The following is a 22763-nucleotide window of genomic DNA, read 5'->3' on the forward strand; positions in this document are numbered from 1 at the left end:
TCCCCTAGGAATTCCTTGCCCAAGCGGCCCGGCTGACAGCACCTTATGGTGCAGACCACATGGAGAGGTGGGGGGCCACCTGCTGTGCGTGGGGCTGAGCCACAGGTGAGACAGAGTGGTTGACGCATGGCTCCCATCTGACCTGCTCTGCGACCTGCATGCGTGATGTGCCTTGACGGGACAGCTCTGTGCTTGGGCTCATCGGGGTTGACTTTCAGGTATGGAGTAAAAGATGTATTTTTGTTTTCTTTAGAACCTAGTATCCAGCTTTTCTAGCTCAGTGTCCAGGGCAGGAGGAAGAGGCTGCAGGCAGAACCCGTGGCGGGACCTCAGCGTGGACCTGGCCGTCCTTGCACTGTTGAGTCTCCCAGGGCGCCATGCCTGCCTGGTGGGCCGGAGGGCGAGGCTCCTTCAAGGTACACATTTACAAACTACAAATGGATGCCCTCAGGCTCTTTATTATATTTTGTTTACTGTGTTTTTGAGGCCAGGGCAAAAATTAGATGTGATCTTACGGCTTTTCTACCCAAGTTTTTAAATGTCCTTTCCTGGGTGTGAAGGAAGGAACTGGATGGCCTGGAGGACGAGCCAGGATACGACACAACCTGGAGAACTGGCTCAGGAGGACTTGCCCACGCCCTGAACAAGCGGAAAACCCAGGGAAGAACCGTCTCATCGTTTTCAAACCCTCCTATTCTTGGGAAAGCTTTTCTCTCTCCAGAGAGCTGTGATGACTTTGCCTTTGTGATTCCAAAGGCAGAATCCCTTCAAGCTGAAACCCCATGTGCACTGCGCTTCAGCTAGGGTTCCGGGGGTGGGGGCGGGGGAGAGCGGGCTGCTGCTGCGTTTGCCCTGAGCAGGATGGAAGCCACGACCTTCCCGTGGGGGTGACATTTCAGGCTCCAGGCAGCCGGGGCCCCAGCACTGTCCCTGTCTGCCTCCCCCTTCTCTCCGTGAGGGTTCAGCCCTGATGGAAGGCTGTGAGCTCTAAGAGGCCCAGGGCACCGAGCACACTAGGGGCTGGGGGCTCGGGAGGCCAGGAGGCCAGGGAGGCCTGGGGGTCCCACAGCGACCCGGAGAGGTCCCTGGATCCGCTTATGCTTCCGGAACCTGGTTATCCTTAAGTCCTGCTGCCACCTGAGTGACAGACCCCCTCAGCCTGTGCTGCACGCAGGTGATAAATGATCTCCGGGATGCACCGCACCAGACAAAGCTGCGCCTCCCCGGAAGTGATGGGCGTCTACGCGGCCAGCATCAGGGAGGTTGTGACACGGGGAGCCTGGGCGGTGGCCTCGGGAGGGTGGCACGGCTCCGGGTGACTGCGCCCCCTGCCTGGGCGCTCCCTCCCACCACCCGCTGCCCCTTACGGCCAGTTCAGGTGACCGACCCCCTCCGGTTCCCTGAGCCGCTCAAGGATTTAATCTCAACACAGCATCTTCCCTCAGCGCTGCTGGTTTCCTCCACGGGCGAGTGAGGAAATGGCTCAGGGCGGGCAGGCAGCTCTTCCCCGTGGCACGGGGGGTGATGGGGAGAGAGTTGGAGCAGCTGGGCCCGACGCCCGAGCACAGGGTTGTGGTTTGTGAACGTCTCTGACTTTCAGTGTTTATTACGGAGCAGAATCGCAACAACAAACTTCTGGTGTCCCGAGGAAACACAACCTTGCTACAGACTCATCTCTTCCGCAAGGAGGCCTCTCTCTTGGAGGAGATCTGGGAAGGGGAGATCTTGGGAGGTGTGCCCTGCACGACACGGCATTGAGACGGCTCCACTCGCTGAAGCGTATCAGGCCCTACGGTGTAGACGGCGGGAGCGGGAAGCCTGGGGAGCAGAGGGCATACGGTAACTCTCCATAATTTCTCCTCGGTTTTGCAGTTGTTGAAACTCAAACTGCTCTAAAAATAAAGTTTATTAATGAACGTTAAAAAGTTGTCAGGAAAGAGCATCTACAGTAGGTCAGATATGATTAATAACTAATATCAACACTGCATTAACAGGAATGCAATATTATTTTTTATAAGGTAAGTATGAGTAACGAACAATGAATAGTATACATCTAATTTTTTAATACTCCATATACAATCAACATGTTTTGATCAACAGTGTAAACCATATAAAAGAAAACCTTGCTTTCCATTTGTACAAATATTGCTTTCATCATAGCAAAACTTTACAATGTTAAAACGTACCATATATAGAGGCTATAAAAAGTATTGCTTGTTTCAAAATGAAGTTATTGGTGTCTGAGGCTAATCAGTTACATCATCACCTCTAATATCAGTCATCAGATCCATAGCATGTCTTTGTTTCCAAGAGTGTATATTATACAGCAAGATTACTCTGTAGCCAAATTAAGTCAAAAGGTTTCTTTTTTTAAAAAAATAAATAAGTAAACGCACCTAAAAATGTGTAGTTTTATCTACCAGGTGATAGGGTGGGGATTTTTAGTACTTCTGCTGGCAATTCAGATAGGAATGTATAATCTCGGAAGGCATATTGTGCTTGTGGAAGAGAAAATAGTAATAATTGCTTCAGATTTTATCCCAGATGTAATATAGAAAAAAAATATAAGACGTGTTTCTTAAAGCAAGCATCCTCTCATTGGCTCTGGTTTTTACAAATGCCATCCAACTACTCATGCAGTCTCCTTGCCGGCTCCCTCTGTGGCTAACTGCTTCCCTTCTCCCTGGGCAATAAAGGATGCACAGCGGCTCCAGGCAGGGCAGCCAGCTGGTTGCACAAGCAGCAAGGATGCTCACGATCAGTCCACTTTCAATGGAAGACATGGAAAAAAGGGGTCTGTTCTGTATTTCCTTTTGGCCCTCTCCCCTCTAGTGCTTGGGCACGTGCCCTGGACCCTCCCCGTCCAGCCAGGTTCCTGACGCTCGGCAAGTGATGCTGGCTTTTTTAAAAACTTAATTTATTTAATTAATTTATTTTTGGCTGTGTTGGGTCTTCATTGCTGCACACAGGCTTTCTCTAGTTGTGGCGAGCGGGGGCTACTCTTCGTTGCGGTGCAGAGGTTTCTCATTGTGGTGGCTTCTCTTGTTGCCCAGCAGGGGCTCTAGGCTCACAGGCTCAGTAGTCGTGGCTCGTGGGCTCTAGAGCACAGGCTCAGTAGTTGTGGCGCATGGGCTTAGGTGTTCTGTGGTATGTGGGATCTTCCCAGACCAGGGCTGGAACCCATGCCCCCTGCATTGGCAGGTGGATTCTTAACCACTGCACCACCAGGGAAGTCCAATGCTGGGGTGTTTGTGCTTGGGACTTCTCTCAGTCCTCAGGTGTCTACAACTGCAGAATCTGCCTGCGAGTCCACACACCTGTGGCTAATCCCTAGGCAGGTGGTTCTCAGCCTTGGCTGCACATCAGAATGATTTTAGGAGTTTTACAAAGTATAGATCCTGGGTTTCGCTGGCCTGAGGCACGGCTGGGCCTCAAGATTTCAAGAGCTCCCCCCTCGATTTCACTGTGCAGCCGGCGTTGAGAACCCCATCCCTAGGGTGTGGGAACGGCTTAGTTTGGAAGACCTTTGGTGGCATTCATCAAACATGCTAAACATTATTAGGGCTCTGCTGGTATTTCTCGTCTATATTGTAATTGCATATCAATGGTAAATACAAAAATAAAATCCTTTGCATCAAAGTCAGATTGGGATAGAGAAACCAACAAAGTGCTCCGCTATTGTTTTTCCCACATTTACACGGTCCCGTTGGCAGATGGGTGGAGTACGGCATGCAGCTGAAGTTGTGTATTAGTTGTCAGTGATTCTTTCCCACTGAATTGCCCCAGAGTCAAATGAACCTGCTTCAGACCAAGAAACTAAATGTGCTTTCCCCCTTTTTCTCACTTTATAGATATAAAAACGAGTCTCCTCTTCATCAGGACAACGACCTAGCCTAGCTCTGCAATGATGTTGTGCCTTTTTATGAGAGAGAAGAGAATTTCCTCTTGTTTCAGTCAAATCCCTTTAAACAAAAATTTCCGTTTCAAATTTTGATTCTCTTGCAGTCTTTCTAAGGTAAGCTATTTCTTTTAGTAGAAAAGTGAGTTTTCCTATAAATACACCTTACAAAGTTCAGTGCTGAAAAAAGTTACAAAAATAGGCTTACGTTTAAAAATCTTGTTGGAATGTGTCTTTAATAGTAAAAAATCTGTGCTCCTGATGCAGCCGGTGTGATTGGTGAGAGAGGTAGGGGTTTCTATTCACTAAGGTTTTACAGCCCCAGCAAAGAAAAAACACAGATCATTATGTCGTAATAATGTGCTCGTCACCAGGAAAGAAATGCAGAGTAGAGGTTAAGGGCAAGTTCAACAGCTGTCGCTTTGGGTGAGCAGCTCATTCCCTGCAGCAGGAGATGGATTTTTCTAATACTTCTTAGGAAATGAAACTGTCCAGGGCTTTCTCAAGGCTCAGATTTGGGTATCTGCCACTTTCAGGATCAGTCAGCTGCTGGTGACAAGGAATTAGAGGCTTCTGGAATGGCCACCAGTGGCTGAGTCTCCAGGCACACCAGGGACTGTGGGCTCGTTCTGGCCCTGCCTCAGGAATCTCTTCCACACACACAGTTTCTCTGATTCTGCCCTGACTTGGGGGCACGGTGTAGACGCCTAGGCTTGTACAAGGGAAGGTGACTTTAGAGATGAGGGTTTCAACTCTGGTTGCCCATTACAATCACATGGGGAGCCCGTAGAATTCCCATTCACTTGGTCCTTTTGAGCTCACAGGGGGTCCTGGTGGGCAGCAAGGGTGAGAACCGTGTCACTGAAACCGAGCAGCCGCATCCTACACGCTGAGCGCGCCACGAGCGGGAGGCCGCCGGCCCAAGGCTGAGTCTCCCCTGCAGAGCCTTTCCTTAGCACGGCTGCTTCCCAAACTCTGGTGCTCATTAGAGTCACCTGGGGGAGCTCTGCAACTCCCTGGGCCCAGGCTGCCCTGAGACAAATTCAGACCCTTTTTGGTTGGGACCCAGGAGACTCCCAAGGGCAGCCAGCCTGAGAACCACGACCTTTGTGCTTCTGCAATTCATGATTCACGTCTGTCTGCAGTGGAGGCGGGGGAGGACTAAAGCTCAAAATTAAGAACTTTCAACAAAGACCTAAGCCTTAGTGTCAACTGGAATGCAACCGGCTGTCTCCACCACCGTGCCCCTAGCTGTAGAAGCAGTGACAACTCGGACCAGAGCAAACCTAGAGTTTGGAAGATTCGCCTCTGTCTCCCTGAGGTGACAGAACAATTTTTCATAGAGTGTGACAACAGGGACTCCTTAAAGATTATGTGAGAGGATGTGTGTAAGGCCCACTGGACAGCTGACCCTGGAATGACTCAGGCTGGGGTGCTGACCCTTCTGAGCAGTGGACCCGCCGGTAACTTTAGCAAGTCGGCGCTCTGCAGCCTCCGGTTCTTTATGTGAGGATTCAGCCAGCTGGGGCTCGCGTAGAACTGCCATGTTCACTAGTGAAAAAACCCACGCCTAAAGAGACCCGCACCCGTGTTGTTCAAGGGTCAGCTGTAAATGTTAGCCTCCGACTCTTACTTCCCCCTGACCTGTGTCCAAAGGCCTGGTCTGGAGCTGAGCCGTGGGGAAGGGTTCCAGGGATGGCTGGGGAGGAAACAGAAGACAGGCTCTCTGCGGGACCTCGGGGCCTCGTGTCAACTAGGAGGAACCAAAGGGGTGAGCGTTAAGCCCTGAGGTCTGGCCAGTCAGAGCCACGATGTGGGAATCCTGGAGCCCTGGGAGCCCCCCTCCTGACCTCCCAGGGACCCCCGGACTGGACTCAGGCTCTCTTGGGCTCTGAAGCATCTACAGGCCCCCCTGCACCTCCTTGGACAGACATAGTGAGACCATTCTAGGAAACACAATCTTTAAGAGAATTTAGCAACTACATTTTATGCAGGAAAACTGAAATACAAGGAAGAAAAAAGCTGAATAGTTCTCGCTGTTTTATTATGTTATAGTAAAGTATTTCAAATTACAAAAATACTAGGGTTTTAGCGCTGCAGTGGGACCAGCACCCTGTGGTCCTCCCTCACCATCTGTTTCCTGACAAGTAAGTGACAGCAGAATGTGAATCGTTTCTCAGGGCTGGATAAATCGTGGGCTAAAGTATTTATGTTCTGAGGTGAATAAATAATGAAAGTGGTTTACTGACAAGGACATAAAATTTCAGATTCTTAAGAGGTGTTGTTTAATCTTTCCTCAAATCATTTTCAAATCCCCCGTGGGGACGGACCCGAAGGGCCCTTGGGGAATGTAACTCCCAGGCCGGAAGGGGCAGTGGGCCTGCAGACCGGCTGCACGAGTGGTTCCTGCGGCAGATGCCTCCGTGGTTGAGGCTCCCTCTGCTGGGAACGCACTTTCCATTTTCCAGTGGCTGACGCCTTGGGGGGGGGGGGTCTTTTAACCCAACTCCACCACGGCTCCTCCAGGACCCGGTCCCCCTTACTCCCTGCTTTGTGCTGTCACGGTGCTGGGCTGACATGTCACGTCTGGCATGTGTCATATCGTTTTAAGGCTGGCGTTTGTGAGTCAGTTTTCTTCGCTAAATTGTGAATTTCGTGGAATCACGGATTATGTTTTGTTTATCTTCAGTACCTATGCCAGGCTGGTAAGGTGTTCAAGGGTATTTGGAACACGATGTGATGGAATTGAATTGAATATAGTTTATATTTCCACTGAGACAAGATAAAATACTTTGGTAACAAAACTGGGGCCCTGATCCATCTGAGTCAATAAATAACTTAAAAGCTAAAGGAAAATTGTGTATGTGGGATGTGGGATGGGCGGCTGAAAATATTGTCTGAAACACTTCTTCCTGGCTGAGGTGGGTGTTGACTAAGAGTGTTTATAACACTGTCTACCAAGAAGGGTGTTAACAGTCAGGGTGCGGGGACACGGGTGAGAAAATGCTGGTGTCCTAAGCAGCAGGTCCTCCAATTACAGGGAGTTATTTTAAGGGGAAATTGTTTTCTTCTTCTCACATGCCTATAGATGCTATGAAGGCAGTATCATCAAATTAAATTTCATATTTACCGCTTGAATTCCACACGACACAAACTGCTGTCTCTATTCTAAAGCGTGCCAGTGGTGGTGAGGGCGAGACATTTCCGCAGAGCTGCCCCAGAGCCTGGACCCTTCAGCTTACCAAGGGAAGGAGGAGCTTCGGGGCCGCTTGCCAGTGAGGGGCAAAGTACCCTTGGAGGAAAAAAGCCTGGAAGTGAAATAAAAAGAAAACTATCTTCCGTGAGTAGCTTGAACAAATTTTTTTTTTTTTTGTCGGGGGGAGCTAAAAGTTGTAAGAGCAGCTTCGTTCTTGCAGTCTCCCGATACATGCCTGTCCCCTGACCCCCAAAGGACCTGATGTATTTCCTCTGAGACTCACATCTGGGGGATTGGTCCCTTTTTGCACTGTCATTCCATCTCAATTAAAGGCAACTGGTCTGAATGCTGACGAATGAAATATGAGCCGATCTTGGTTACCGTCCCCGCCTGCTGACAGGGAAAGCATGCTGAACTTCACCGCAGTGGAATGGAAAAGAAACAAATCTGATACTTGTAATCAGAAAACACGGGTCAACCAATGGAGAGTTAAGTACCATGGAGACATTCATATAAAAGTAAGTCTGAGGAAGAATTCCACCCCCTCTGTTTCTTCCTTGCCCAGGAAGAGTTCCAAGTGGCTTATCCTCTCGCACCTGCCGTGATTTGATATAGTACCAATCGGGCCTGCTTAGGATCCAGAGGACTGGTTCGTTATTCAACTGTCTTGCAGTGGAAGAGTCTCCAAGTGGAGCCAATGGAATCAAGCGTTAGCTGGAAGGCTGACCCTTGCTTCTCGGTCACAGGTGGGCCTGGGTCAACTCAGTGCCACAGGTGCTACGAGCAAGACTGTCCCTCATTGGACAAGCCCATTGAGAGCAAAATCAATGACAAAACCCCAGAGGTCCCCAAGCAATAAAACTCCTTAAACATATTTAGTGTTTTTCAAATATACCTCATTGAAAGGTGAACTTCTGCCCAAATGGACAACATTCTTTCTGGATGCCTTTTGTGGAAGCCTCACAGTCTGAAGACAAAGGAATGTCCCTGCAGCTCCCCTAAGTGCATCCGAGTCGGGGGCACTTGTTGGCTGAAAGATGGGCTGATCACGGCAGATGTGGCCAAACCAGTCCATGGGTCCAAGAGTTAATGTGAGTATGGCTGACGGGACTGAGTAGCTGCCGTGGCTTGGTCCTGGGGAATGAAGGGGCTGGACTTTTTAGGGCTGAGGCTGTCCTCCGTGGTCAGGCCCCGGTAAGGTCGCTGCCCGCTGGTGCTACCCTTAGGTATTCTGCATTTTCAGCGGCAGAACCCTTAAAGATGCCATTTGACTTGGCTTCCTTGGGAAGGAAGGCCTGCTGGTAGTCAGGGTTGTCCAGGTTAATTTGGTGACCGCCTTTCTGTGCCCAGAGGGCAGGGCCGTCGAGCACACCGTTGGTGCAGGCGGGATGGGTGGTGTTGAGATACTCAGGGCTGTCCACGGCATTGCTGTGGGAATTCTGGTAGTGAGGGTCTCTGCCTGGAGCCGGGTTTAGAGGCTGATTGTGATAGACGGGGTTCTGGACAGAGCCCGCGGGCCTTTTGGGAATAGACTGGTTTACGTATTCTGAAATTGAAAAGAAATCAGACGTAATCAGCAAAGCATCATCCTAAGCAGGATTCCACGGCTCATTCTGAAGCCGTGAATATTCTTCAATGAGGCAACGGGTGACAGAAGCAGGGAAGCCTGGGGAGACGACTCTCTGGCTAAAGTAAATTGCGCTGTTTTCTGTCCTTCTCAAAGCAATGGGCACGTTTATCTTTTGCCAATTTAAAGTCCTCAGAGGACAGCCTCCCTTGAGAGAGAGGGGGTGTGTGTGTGTGTGTGTGTGTGTGTGTGTGTGTGTGTCTGTGTGTGTGTGTGTCTGTGTGTGTGGGTCTGTGTGTGTGGGTCTGTGTGGATAAAGCTTAGATTAGGGAAATACATGTTTCACAGGCCAAGAATGGAGCCAGGAGAGAGAACAGAGATCAAATGTGTCACACACACCCCCACACATGCTCACACACTCACACATGTATATCTCTGCTGTTTGCTTCAATTCTAGAAAATGTGCAGATTCATTCTATAGACAACCTGGACATGCCTTGAGCCCCTCAGAGACCCGTGCACACGCCTAGCAGTTTCTGTCGATCGGCCTCTTCCTCCATCCATCGTGTCTGCACGCGTGCCATGGGCCCCACCTCCGGACCAGCTCGAAAGCAGCAGCTGGCCGGGGCACTGGGGACGGGGGCCCAGGGGCATGGCTGCTTCCAGAGCGAGGCACTCACCGGGTGCTGGAAGGAAGGCGTCATCTATGCTGTCCTCGGTCAAGGTGCCAGTGGGGTCTGAGCTGTACCGCTGCAAGAAGCTATCTTCCTGGAGGGGATAGCTCTGCTGGGGAGGAGATGAGGCAAGGTTACTCCAGCCAGTGCCGCTCACTTCGGCGGGGGTATCAGGATCACCTGACAGCCCGTTCACCTGCAGATAATGATTCAGCAGGTCTAGGAGAGGACCCGCACCACCCACAGGCGGCCCACAGACCCCAGGGCAAGTGGCACGGCCCTGGCCGGGGCCGTCCAGCAGGGCTTTCTGCAATGACAGACATGTTCCGTAATCTGTGCTCGTCCACGCGGTAGCTACTAACCACATGTGTGAGGAACTGAATTTTCAATTGTAACTTAAGCAGCCACATGTGGCTGGTGGCTGCTACACTGGTGAGTGTGGGTCTAATCAAGGCTTCACACACCAAGCAACAGCATCACCTGCAAGGTGGGCTCACATACAGACGGCCAGGCCCCTCCCCGCAGATCCTGAGTCAGCAGGTGCGGGGTGCTGGCCCGACCGTTCGCATCTCTTAACAACTGCCAGGTCCGTGACCTGCACGACGTGCTGTCCTTCAACTCTATTTTCAGTAGCATTTTGGTAAGTGATAGCTAATTGCTGGCCTTAGGGTAGGGATCAAACAACACAGGAAGGAAAATCCCAGCTTTCTGAGTTAGGGTGGGCATTTCTTATGTCTAATAGAGCCATGGTACAGAGCTGTTATTTAGTTCTGCTTTACAGGAGTTGATACCTACCCCGTTTCTATCACCGCAAGCCACAGTGGGCGTGTTGCTGGTGGAGCTCTGAAAAAGAATCACAGCTGTTTACGGTGCATGTGGACGCTCGCCCATCCCCACTGGGAGCAGGACGGGGGGTGGGGGGTGGCCTCCGGGCGTGGGCGCGGTTAAAGGGGCTTGATTTCGTCTTGACTCGTTAGCTTTAGAGAAACTAGATTTAGTTCTGACTTAACGCTGTTCCTTAGTGGACCAGAAAAGGGGATGACCCAGTTGTTGCAATGCAGTAAGATAATTAATACACTGAATTGCTTCATTCTGATTTTGCCTTTACCACCTGGTTAACGTCTACTTCTTTGTCTCTGCGTGAGTTCCACAAGACGGGTATCATTTTTTGCTAAAACTCAACCTGTTCAAACCAGGAGGCAGAGCTTGAACAAGAGTGACTTTGGTACCAGAGAACTGAGGAGGGGCGTCCGGGAGCTGGCGGGGCTGTGGAAGAAGCCCTGCTGGGGGATGAGGTACTCGTCCGCATCCACGACATCTTGCATGTCCTCTTCGTCCATCAGGGCGCGGTAGAAGTTGGAGTCCGTGGGGCTTGGCAAATGCATCCTCTCGTCCCCCTGGCACAGACATTGTGAGACTATTAGAAAGGTCCAGAGAGCCGCTGTTCCACCCACTGGCTGTCGAGGCAGGTCTGCTGTCAGCAGGTGCTTGTGTGTTTGCCAATTTAGTTCTAATACACTCGTCCCCCCTCCCCCTGCCCGGGTCTTGAAGTACAGCTCCTCCTTCCATGTCCCCAGACCTGGAACTAAGACACTGAAAATTCCCTGATGTCTCAAAGTCCTCAAAGGAAATGCAGACAGCTCAGGAGGAAAAAGGAAGGGCCAAAGCCGCAGCATTCACTGAGTGCTGTGCTGTGTACAATGAGAAATACACATCTGGTCATCTTCCCTGCTCCTGGCACAGAGCTCCTAAACCCCTGGAATTCCCTATGTGTCTCTTACATTAACCAGGAGACTTCTGGAAGCACCTAAAGATGGGGGCTGGTGGCCAGTGGAGACAACCATGTGATCACACGGTCGGAACTTTCAGTCTCGCCCCTAACCTCCAGGGAGCGCAGGGGGACTAGGGGTCGAAGCTACTGCCAATGACCAATGATTTAATCAGGCCTATGTAATGAAGCCTCCATAAAACCCCGAAAGGACAGGGTTCAGAGCTTCGGGGTGGTGAACCGCTGGAGATCTGGGGAGAGTGGTGCACCCAGACAGCACAGAAACTGCGCCCTTCCCCCATGCCTTGCCCCTTGCATCTCTTCTGTCTGGCTGTTCCTGAGTTATACCCTTCTAGAGTAAACCAGTGGTCCAGTAAGTAAAAAGATTCTCTGAGTTCTGAGAGCCACTCTAGCAAATTAATGGAACCCAAGGAGGGGGTTGTGGGAACCTTCTGCCAGATGGTCAGATGCCCAGGGGACAACCTGGACTTGGGACGGGCATGTGACCTGGGGGGAGGGGAAGCGGCCCTGGAGGACTGTGGGATCTGACGCTGTCTCCAGGTGGACAGTGTCAGATCGAGCTGAACTGAAGGACACCAGCTGGTGCTGGAGAACTGCTTGCTTGGTGGTGCGGGGTCCCTCCCCTCCAACACACACACCCTGCAATTGCTAAGCAGAACCTTTAGGCGTTTTGCAAAGTGTTTTGCATGTATTATTTCACTGAATCTTTAAAGCAGCTCTGTGAGCTTAGTTTTGTTAACCTAACGTTGTAAGTACAGAGTCAGGGATCTGAAGCCAGGTTTGCCCGACACCAAAGCCCTGGTTTGCCCGACACCAAAGCCCTGGTCCTCCAGGAGAGCAACATAAGGCTTTGGCTAAGGGGACCATGATATGAGCTGAGTGTGAGGGGCTCACAGGGGTGGCAGATGGAGCTGAGGGCCCCACGGCGCACTCCACTTAGTCCACAGCTTGGGCTGCGCTTGTTCTAATGCACTGAGGATTAATGGTGTGACCTGCGAGACGGGGAGGCTGTGTCGGCACCGGACGGAGCACAGTGACATTTGATGCATATTAGACGGATTTTCCCAGTGGGTGTGCAGACTGGGATCTGGTACCTGGATGACAAGGTAGCGCTGGGGGTCTCGGGCCATTTTGGAGAATTCAATGATCAACTCACGGAACTTCGGGCGACTATCTGCATCAATCATCCAGCCTGGGGAAGGAAGGAGGAAAGTCAGTGCAATTAGAGCGCTGAAAGAAGTGATAAAGATGGCATCGCTGAGAGAGAGCACTTACGGTGAGATTCTTTTAGACAAATAAACGAGGACGAAACCTAATCTCTGTGACAGGATTTTCAGTCTTGGCAAACCAGCACTGATTACTGTTTAAAGACCATGATGACATCACATATCGGAGTCAGAATGACAATAACATGCTCTAAGTTCCTGCACCTCCCCTTCCAAGGGCCAGCATTCTGGTGTCATCACCTTAAGTGACTGCAGGATATGCGCTGCTTTCTGTGAACTGCTCGGACTGGAGGGTGCCCTGAGTCCAGGTCTCTCAGTAAAGCCCTCCCTTGACCTTCACCCTCATCCATATTCACTCAGCAGTCTAGTAAGCTGGAAACCAGATTCGGTTTAGGGAAAATTAGGGACTTTCTTAAGAACCTCGGCGTCTGGGAATTCCACACCCTGGTGCTTTCACTGTATTACACACTGAAGCAATCACATGTGCACGTGACAGGGGTGCTTCGGTGCCTTCCATGGTGGGGATACTTCTGTCAGCCGTGCCAGTGCATTTGAGTACACGATGATCCAAGTCTAGATTAAACATGCCGGAGGAACAGCTATCGACTGGAAATCCTCCTGATTCCTGAGGGTTATTTATTTTCTATCAGCAGGACGTCAAGCTATTCTGGGCCAGACTGCTATGTGACCTTACACAAATCATGTAACCTCTCTGGATCCCAGCTTCCGCAACCTTAAGCAAGGACGTTAAAAATGATTAACTCTGTGGTCTAAAGTTCAGAAAGGCTTAATATTTACATTAACTCGATCACATTCCCTGTGCTACCTTCTGTATAAATGCTCATCATACATGTAATGTGACCCGCAGAGCCTACTGAACTTGTGATTCTGATGGCGCGGTAGTATCACCATCAAGCTACACATTCTTACTTGGATTAAAATGTTTACTTGCTCCCACTGCAGAAGGCCTCACATAAATCCACTATCTGAAAAGATTTACGTCAAAGCAGAAATGCCGATTCTATTAACCTCTTGTGGTTACTCATTGTTAGGCATTTAAAAACAGTCTCTCTGGTAACAGGCTTCAAAAAGTGGGGCAGCTTTTTCACTGAGCAACTCAGAGAGAAGAATATTTTGGTGCAATGGCTTATGGGGGACTTGGATTTTACTTGTTTGCTTGTGAACATGGGCAAACGTCAGCTCACAGCGCTCAGTGCGTCAGGTAAGTGCTTCCAGAAGTGTCTGAGGGGGTGTTTACAGATGTGCCTGCCTATGGACCGTGACAGCATGCGTTCAGGGCATCGAAGGCCTGGGGCGCTTGGCTCAGGGCAGCCCAGGGCCAGGTGCAGCCGGCCACTCACACTTGACCATGATCATGTAGACGTCGATGGTGCAGATGGGCGGCTGAGGCAGGCGTTCTCCCTTCTCCAGGACGGTTGAGATCTCACTCGCGGGGATCCCGTCGTAAGGCTTGGACCCAAAGGTCATCAACTCCCAAACGGTGACTCCTAAGAGGAAGAAGCGTTGCTGTGTGAGTCAATAATAATCACTGCACCTTGTCTTTAGTCATCATTGTTGACATACTGTTTCTAAGGTTTAAAAACCCATGTCTGTGCCCTTGGGCAATTTGCTTGATGCTGGAAGTCTCAGTTCAGCTCCCTGTAAAGGGGGGTGATGACAGCGTCTGCCTCATAGGACAGTTGCGAGGACCAAACAAGATAACACAACTGCAATGTTCAGACGATCCCAGGCAAATAGTAAGCAGCCCATAAATAGTAAACTTTAGTAATAACAGCAAAGGGAATACCACCACTCTGAAACATACAGATTGCGGTCTGTGGAGTTGGAGTGCCACACCCAGACATCATCGGCCCCAGGTGACTTACCAGCAAGGTTATAAACTGTGCTTTTAAAGAATAAAAAAACTGGAAGAAAAACCCCCTGTGTTCCTTCTGATAAATATAAAAACCCCATACTTTTAATTTCAACATCAATCAATCATCATGATTAAAAAAGTCAAAGTAGGAGTAATTTTAGAATTGGTGTTTTTTAAGACTGTTCCGAAGTTCTGATGGTCCTTCCATCTCCGTGCCTCCCTTGATGGAATTCTCTGCTCCAGAAACACACAAATGCCGTGGGGAGTATGTCCCCACCTGGACAGCAAGGTGCCACTAGCGATGAGTGCAGTGGGCCTGAGCCTGGGTTCCCAGACCACACAGGGAGGGACCAGACACAGGAACCCGGGGCCTTCCTGGTCTCCAACTAGTCTAACCCCCCCTTTTCTTGAGATTGGCTTCTAAATGCGTATCACCACGGATCTGCATAGATTTTTCAGAGGTCATTCCAAAACCGAATGACCTGAACTAACACGCAAAATGCAAGGCTGAAGAATGAAGAAAAGCAGTGGTCCAGGGACAAGAAAATAGATTCTTCTGTCCTGCCCACCACGGAGTCAATATGGACTTGATGAAAGAAAGAAAATCTCATGTCCAGATCTTTAAAGTCGATTGGTCCTCCTCTAACTAGGTTTAGACATTGCGTTTAAACACACACAATGAATTCCTGCGGGAAGGCAGCTTTTCAGGTTTCAGAACAAATGGTGAAAGAGGGCGGTGTGTGTAGCCGGTTGTGGGGTGTGAGTGGGGCTGGAAGGTGCTATGAATTCTCTCTCTTTTCAACTCCTAAGCGGAACACATAGGTCCCTAACTGACTAAACTATTTTGCCTCGACTGGAGCCTAGACAGTGGAGTAACAGGATATGTTTTTAGCCTAAAAACTCAGGTTCATGTTGTAACAGGTCTGGTGTACTGCCAGGACAGCAGATTAGAATCACTGACAACATGATTTCCACTGAGACGAAAGACACGGCGCCCCCGTGGTGATGCTGACTTTCTGATGTCGGTTGTAATCATTCACAGGGATTAAGTCACTGAGTTGGAGAGTTTTCATTTACTGGACAAAACGTGGCCCAAGTGTGCGCTGCGAGTGGACACACAGGGCCAGGGGAGAGCGCAGCCGGTAGGCTGGGAAAGGCAGACCACTTCTGATCCTAACTGGTCACGGTTAGGGGCTCAGGTTTTATCTGGAACATATGTGGAACACCAAAGAAGGATGTTAAGCAGAGAAGCGAACGTCTAATGTAGTTTAAAAATACATTTTCCTGCTGTTTGGAGAATAGATGAGTGGGTGTAAAACAAGCCCAGAGAAGACCCAGGAGGAGCCCCTCCTTGGTGTCAGTGGGGGTGGGGGTGGGGTGGCTTGGGCTGTGACAATGACAATGACAGCTCTGGGCAGGACCACAAATGGGAAAGCGGCATTTCTTCCCATCCCTCTGGGGGAGTAGACATTTCTTGAACATGACTGAAAATAAGGCATCAGAATGGCTTTATTTCCTTATCTAGTTCATTGTGAGCAGCTCAGCTCACAGGTATAAATGAAAATTCACTTATTCATTCACAAAGATCTCCGTCTTTGTAAAGCTTACATTATAGCAGAGAAGACAAAGACCCATGCAATTTTTAAAAATGCATTCGGATTATTAGGAAGTTAATAATGCTATGAAAGAAATGCTAAATGGACAATCTCCTGAATGATTTTGTTTTTGTGATAATGGCTAAATTCCTCTTGGAGATTCCTTTCACTATTGCTCTCCCCAAATACACGTTTCCATGGAGGTGGGTGACCCCTTCACCTCTGTTGCTTTCATAGCTGGGATAGGCTGCTGATGCATACATAGTTCAGTGCAGATCAGGTGTTTTGCAACCTTTGGGCTGATTCTGGGTGGCAGGGAGGACTGCCTGCAGTAACAGAGGTGGAAGCACCCCAGCACGGCAGCCAGTGGAAATGCCTTCCTGGAAGGCAAGGCCCCTGCGGACTCAGGAAATGCTCTGTACAGAGGACGAGGCGAGAGCGTGAAAGGTGTGTCTGAAGACAGGGAAGCCCGTCAGAGGACGGAGCGCAGGGCTGCGTGGGCTTTGAAGGAAGAAGAATCAGACCCCGACGAGACGGCCTTCACGAGAGCTGGAAACAGTAACTATTTCCCTTTCCTCACACTTCCCCACAAACACACCCTCACAGTGCATTTCCTGAAGCCATTCTCTCTGATACACAAAGATGACCACTCACTATATGAAACCAAAACCACCGCCAGTTAGTCCATCATAAAACCACATTTCTCTACCGGGAAACTCTTCCCCATGAAACCTGATTTGTCATCTCCCTTTGGTTCACTTCAGATTCAGGGCAAGAGGTCACCTTTGGTTTGATTTGGGGGTACAGGCGTCTCCTAGGTTCAGGTTCCTTCCCTCCCGTTACCCGCTCTCCTGACAAGCTCACTGTTCTCTCCAGTGACACTTGGTACGGGAGTTAGACTCAGTTTCCTTTTTCACGTTTTCTAGTACAACAGACAGACAGTGGCGATCATGTGATTGTTAAGTCACCGTCCTGGACGGCAGAGCGCACAACGTGCGTGAACAGCACAAGCCAGTGCAGCCCCAGCCCTGCTTCATCAGCCTCGGGATTTCGACTCACCGTAGCTCCAGACGTCACTCTGGTGGGTATAAATTCGGTGTAGAATTGATTCCAAAGCCATCCACTTGATAGGCACCTTGGGATGATGAGAGAGAAAAGTAAGAAGACAACAGTTAGCTCCCCTCTGTTGAAAAAAAGGAATCACACCGGAATAAATTACAAGCGACAAAGGTGAGGACGCCGGGCCACCCCCAGCCCAGCCCAGCCCAGTGCACCTTCCCAGCCGGTAGGGAGAGGCTTAGTCTGGTAGAGAACAGGGCCTCTGTCAGGCCCAGAGCTGGGGCCCTTTGGTCTGTGGGCTGTTCTGCTGAGCTGGGTGCGCGTGCTGGCGGCTGGGGGCCCTGGCTGTGCCCTGCGTCTGTGGCTGTTTGCAGGGCTAGCTGCTTGGAGCCGTGCGGGCCACAGTGAGAGCAAAGACGGGAGCAGCTGAGCCAGGGCGTTCTGGAGGGCCTATCAGGACCCCCGCACCCCTCGCTGCTGGGACAGCCCCCTGGAGAAGCCCCGGGCCCGTCCGAGAGGAAGAAGCCAATGCGGCCGCGGCCAGCGCCCCTCAGGAGCTGCTGGAACAACATGGGGCCCTTTCCGTGCCGCTCTCCCAGCTGTTCTTCTGAGAGGGGCTTTACCCAGGACTGGGAGGTTGACACCTACCCTTGGCTAACGGTCACCTAGCGATGGAGCTGAGCTCACGTGTACCGCCTCTGGCCTCTGGGTGTGTCAGAAACCTCTTTACGCACCTTCCCAGCAAGTCCTGCTCCGCGGGCAGCTCTGGCTGCACGGCCAGAAGAGCCTGGCTGGACCCGGGTGCTGGTGGCAGCTGTGAGCTCACCCAGCAGGCCCCGAGGGTGGCCCCACCCGGGTCAGCCTGCTGGCAGGGCAGTGCTCGCCCTTTACAGGCCCGCGCCTTACCTTGCCCCCCTCCGCGTGGTATTCTTTCTCCTCGGCGCCGAGCAGTTTGGCCAGGCCGAAATCCGTGATCTTGACGTGCTGCGGCGTCTTCACCAGCACATTCCTGGCCGCCAGGTCTCGGTGCACCAGGCGCCGGTCTTCCAGGTAGTTCATGCCCTGCAACACGGGGGGGCGCGGTGAGGGGCGGGTGCTCAGCGGGCTCCCCTGGAGGGCGCAGCGGGGATCAGACAGAGGGCGGGCGCCCCAGCGCAGGGTGCAGCGTCACGTACGCGACAGCCTCCGAGCCGGAGCCTGCCTGCGGACGGACTGCCCTCCACGGACACAGTGACTTGTACCTGGTAACATCAGTGACCAGAGTCTACCTGCTCCACGGACGAAAAGGGGAAGAGATGAAGACATAACTAGCTGCTGACTTACTACCTTATCTCCATCCAGTTACTCAAGTTTCAAACTCAGCTGAACAAATAGAAGAAGCCAGTGACGCAGCAGGAGCCCCGCCGTCGGGCCGTGACCTGGTTACACGCTGCTTCCTGCTGGGGACAGCCGACCCCACCTGCCCGGCCTCGCCTTCCCTGCGCCAGCGCGTCTGGGGCGCCACCTCCCCAGGACCCAGGGCTCTCATCACGCTTTCCTGGAGCGTCGTACGTGATTCACTACCAGTGAAGGTTTCGGTCCTGTTTTATTTTCTCTTTTTGAAATTGAAATCACATGGATGTTGAATTTGCTTTTATGGATACAAGGTGCCACTCCCTACCCCCTCCCTGGCTGCCTCCACAACTGCTGTAATCAGAATCAAGGCTGGAAGAGAAAGAAAGACAGAATACTTGAGAAGTACCCAGCACAGTGCCCGAGACATAGTGAATCCTCGGAGGTACCGTCAGCCCTTGGTACCCATGAGACTGGTTCCGGGACCCCCTCTCCCTGCCACCCCCCTAACCAAAATCCGTAGATATTCAAGTCCCTTCTAAAAAATGGAGCAAGTGTTTGTTACCTACACACATCCTCTTGCATACTTTAAGTCACCACTAGATTACTTATAACACCTCATACAATGTACATACTTGTAAACATAATGTAAATGCTATGTAAACAGTTGCTTGCATCCAGCCAATTCAACTTTTGTTTTTTGGAACTTTCTGTAATTTTCTTCCCACATATTTTTGATCCACGGTTGGCTGACTCTGCAGATGCAGGACCCCGGCTACGAAGGGCTAACTGTGTGACCCCTCACCTCTAGCCCTTGTCCACAGCCTCCTTGGTGTCTCTGTCACCTGCCCTTTCTCCCCTGACAGGCGGGCTCACTTCCTGCCCCTATTCATGGCTTGAAGCCTGCCCAGCTGAGCCAAGCTTCCCTTGGACCCTCGCAAGCTCTAACCCGTTGACATGAGCTTGGCAGCCCTCGCCCCTGTGCAGGGCCAGACGGGCAGGCAGGAGAAGCGAAGCCGGAGGGTCAAGTTCTGCACACGGCCCGTGTGGCTGGAACCACGTCCTCTCCTACTTGCTCACAAAGGCGCCTCTCCTCTCCCCAGCTAGGGAGGTGGACCACATTTCCAGCCTCCTTTACAGCCGACACTCATGAACTCTCCTCCAGTGAAGGGCAGACACCACAGAAATGCTTACCGAAGGGCACAAAATGGAAATGAATGGGCAAAACCAACTCTGCATTACTCTCGAGCCTTTTGCATGTAGCTCTCTTCATTTTAGTGCAAATGCAGGGAATACCTCTGTAGATAAGGATAGATCCCAAATTTTCTGGCAAATTCATTGCTTCCTTTTGCATAAGATATTAGGTAAAAATTACTAATTAACTTGTCACATCAAAGTGAAGTTTACAAATTTTCCTTCTAGAGTTAAACTAGCCATCACAGGAAAACAGGATCTTATAAAGACACTACCCAGGAGTTAGTCTTTGAGGGCTATTTTCGAAGCCTTTAATGTTTTTCTTTTCTTGGGGGAAAAGAAAAAGATTCCCATGTGTCCACTGTATTATCTAGAAAGCTCCTGAATGTTTAAGATGCTGTTTGATTTAAATGGTTCCTTTCTAAGATGTCTCAGGTGTCGGGAAATAAGGTTAATGGGCTCATGTCTATTCAAGAGGAGGTGGGCAGGTGCTTCCCTGGAATAGCACTTCCAGGTTAGGAATCATTCCTTCGGGATGGAGCGTGGAGAGGGAGACAGAAGCAGGGCTTCCTAGCAGAGGAGGACTTCCTACTCCCTGGCACCTCCCCCGCTTCACGGGGCCCCTTTCAGCAGCATCGTCTCTCCTGTGGTTCACTAAGCCCACAGGAGGACTTCAGTGGGCATTTCCAGCTACATTTAACTATCATCGTGAACTTTCTTTCTGCCTCTTTACGTGCCTAACAGAGGATCTGGTGCACTGGATACATTTTTTACAAAAGCTCGCTGAAGATGACGGAAGGAAGGGATGAATTAATGATAATAGCGGCCGACAGTTCCGAGCCAGGCACTTCAAACACACCTGCGAAGATGCCTCTCCTGGTGCTGGGAGGTCCAGTACCCACACAACAGCCTCGACAGCTGCCCCAGGGCCCCAGGGCTCTGAGGCCACCACTGGGACCGTGCCCTTAATTTCCCGCTGGGGCCTCCAAGTGAGACTTGTCTGCAGACCCAGAGATTGCTTCCGACGGATGCCACACCCCAGCATCTTGGCCCTGTGCCGCAGAGCTGAGCGTGCCCGAGGGCAGGTGGATGGGAATCTAACAAAGGAACTAGCTCCACCCCCGCCCCTCCCTCCCCACCCACCTCAGATTTTTAAAGGAGCAGAGCAACTGCAATGCACTGCAACGTGTTCTCGTAACACCAGCCTTCAGAGAAGGCTTGGGAAAGGGCAGGAAAGAGCAGTACGTGTCTGGAGCACACAGCTAGAGGGATTTAAATCAGACATAATTTTGGGACAAGATTAGACTCATTTGAACTTAGATAAAACTCTATTCCTTGGTCTCTGTCCCACATAATATGGCGGTTTGAAAGGCCATCTCAGTTATAACTCTAGGCCCAGCAGAGTTATAGTTTAACCAGCACCAAAGATAAGAGCCCTGACATCGCTTGTAAACTCTCAGAATCCAAACAGAACCACAGGAAGCAATATCATCAGCGTCAGCCTCATGGGGCCCCTCGGAAACGCCTTCTCTCTGAGATCCTCACTTTAACTGAATGGAACGTATTTATTTTGCTAGTTAACGCAGGACAGCTAGGATGGATGCGGCAATCCTGAGGTTAAAAGGGGATCTGAAGAGCCACCCTGGGACCTGAACGCACAGGAGACACAGGACGCTTCACGAGGGTTTTAAAGACTTTCCTCGCACAACGCCCGGGGAAGGAGAGAGGCCTGGGCTGGGTGTGACACATACGGACCGTATTCCCAGGCCCTGCAGCACCCTGCAACTTAGGAGGCGCCCAGAGCAAGAGGCAGGAATGCGCTGCATTTCTAGTGTATTTTTTCACCACCATGTGGGGAAGTGGTGGGTAGTGGGGGCGGACACTGACTTGGTGACTATGGAGGTGGCAGGATAGGAAGCGGAGGGGTAGGCAGAAGGTTCTAGCAGAGTAAAGCAAAGCACGGCGTCCACACCACCGAACCCCTGCCCTCAGAAGAGGCAGGGGAGTGTCCGAATTTCCTATTCCAGGCCCCAACCTCCTGCTGTGTAGGGACAGGAGGCCTGCTAGGCTCACCAGCCTGTGGGCTCCACTCTGACCCGTGACATCAAGTGCTGGGGAAAAGCACAGCCTTGGGAGCAAGGAGCCCTGGGGTGGAATCTTGATTTTGCTACTTCCTGGCTTCAGACCTGGGCAAATTACTTCAACACCCCTTGCCTCACTCTCCCCCATATGTAACACGGGCTACTCAGAGGATTAAGTGAGTTCATCAACATGGAGCACTTAGGACGGGGCCCAGAGAGTCCTCCCTCAGTGCCGATTGCCATCATTTCCTCCTAAATGCCAAATCCATCCTCTCTTCTCCACCCCTTGTGCCATGACCTGGAATTAGGCTGCTGCCACGTCCTGCTACACTTCCCAATGAAGTCTGATCACGAATAACTTCCCGCGCGGTGCCCTTTGCTTTCGTAATGAAGCTGCGCTTGCGGGTTCCTGCGGGGTCTCCCCTCCGCTCCCGGCAGCCCTCAGTGTCTCTTGGCCACCTCTCACTGCTGCCTCAGATGGTCCCCAGGACAGGGACGGGCTCTCACTCGTGTCCACAGCACCAGAGCCACGTCCAGGCTCCCAAGGGTGCAGGGCGGCTGCCTCACCACTGCCGTCCCCGCACCTGGCGCTTGGCTGGCCGACTGAGCCCACCTGGCCGTGCCCATGTGACGCGCAGAGCAGCCTCTGGGAGTCTGGTCCCTCGGCTCTCCTGCTCTGACCCACTCATTTCCTGCTGCTCTGTTACCTCTGTATGGATCTGTTCTCCTCATCTGTTTGCAAGTTTGGGGAGATAGGAAATTCTGTCTTCTTTATATAAGTATTTCACATGATACCTGACACTGACAGATACATGCTCAAAAAATCACCAAGTGAAATGACCAGAAGTTGATGAATGTGCTTTAACAGTACATGCAACTTTTGGCTTTATAGTGACATACTGTAAAGTGATCGTTTAGGTGAAGTTCAACTGTAATCTTGTGGAACGATGTGAGAATAAATAAAAAAATAATTCAAATAAGTAGACTATCTGGTAACCGGATCTGCTGTGTGTCTCTGTCCCTGTCTGCGGTCTTGCTGCCCAGGGTTTCACGCAGGTACCTGCTCTGCAGCTGAATCAGCTCTTAGGAAGCGTCTTCCTCTCTAGCCGGGTGGATGGAGGCTGGAGGCCGGAGGCTGAATCACCACCCTCAGGCTGCACAGTTAGTCAGCAGGGTGGGGGCTGCCTGGAACCTCACCTTTCACCTTCGGGAGTCCTGATGTGGAGCACAGGAAAGCCAGGCGATGGGGGAGCAGACATGGGCGTGAAGGCCAGAG

The 22763-nt window shown here is 51.2% G+C and overlaps 1 protein-coding gene and 1 long non-coding RNA gene across 4 annotated transcripts in view; one reads left to right on the forward strand and one right to left on the reverse strand.

Moving 5' to 3' along the window:
* LOC117197830 (uncharacterized) overlaps nt 1-1475 on the forward strand; it is a 28813-nt gene extending 27338 nt beyond the window's left edge. The window contains exon 3 of the long non-coding RNA XR_007479265.1: nt 254-1475. This is a non-coding gene — a long non-coding RNA (uncharacterized LOC117197830). The remainder of the gene's footprint in view (nt 1-253) is intronic.
* A 568-nt stretch (nt 1476-2043) lies between these two features.
* The window catches only part of EGFR (epidermal growth factor receptor), a 192954-nt gene continuing 172234 nt past the window's right edge, over nt 2044-22763 (reverse strand). The window contains exons 21-28 of one of the 3 annotated variants that reach the window (XM_033411328.2): nt 17787-17942; nt 16881-16956; nt 13712-13858; nt 12219-12316; nt 10565-10732; nt 10131-10178; nt 9342-9444; nt 2044-8640 (exon numbers count right to left, since the gene is read on the reverse strand). In XM_033411328.2, coding sequence (XP_033267219.1) covers nt 8279-8640; nt 9342-9444; nt 10131-10178; nt 10565-10732; nt 12219-12316; nt 13712-13858; nt 16881-16956; nt 17787-17942 — 1158 coding nt within the window. In that variant the 3' untranslated portion in view covers nt 2044-8278. Of the gene's footprint in view, nt 8641-9341; nt 9532-10130; nt 10179-10564; nt 10733-12218; nt 12317-13711; nt 13859-16880; nt 16957-17786; nt 17943-22763 lie in introns of all 3 variants that reach the window. The other 2 variants (XM_004283008.3, XM_033411327.2) reach the window with 2 other exon arrangements.

The sequence above is a fragment of the Orcinus orca genome, chromosome 9 (genome assembly GCF_937001465.1).
Source record: "Orcinus orca chromosome 9, mOrcOrc1.1, whole genome shotgun sequence".
Taxonomy (NCBI): domain Eukaryota; kingdom Metazoa; phylum Chordata; class Mammalia; order Artiodactyla; family Delphinidae; genus Orcinus; species Orcinus orca.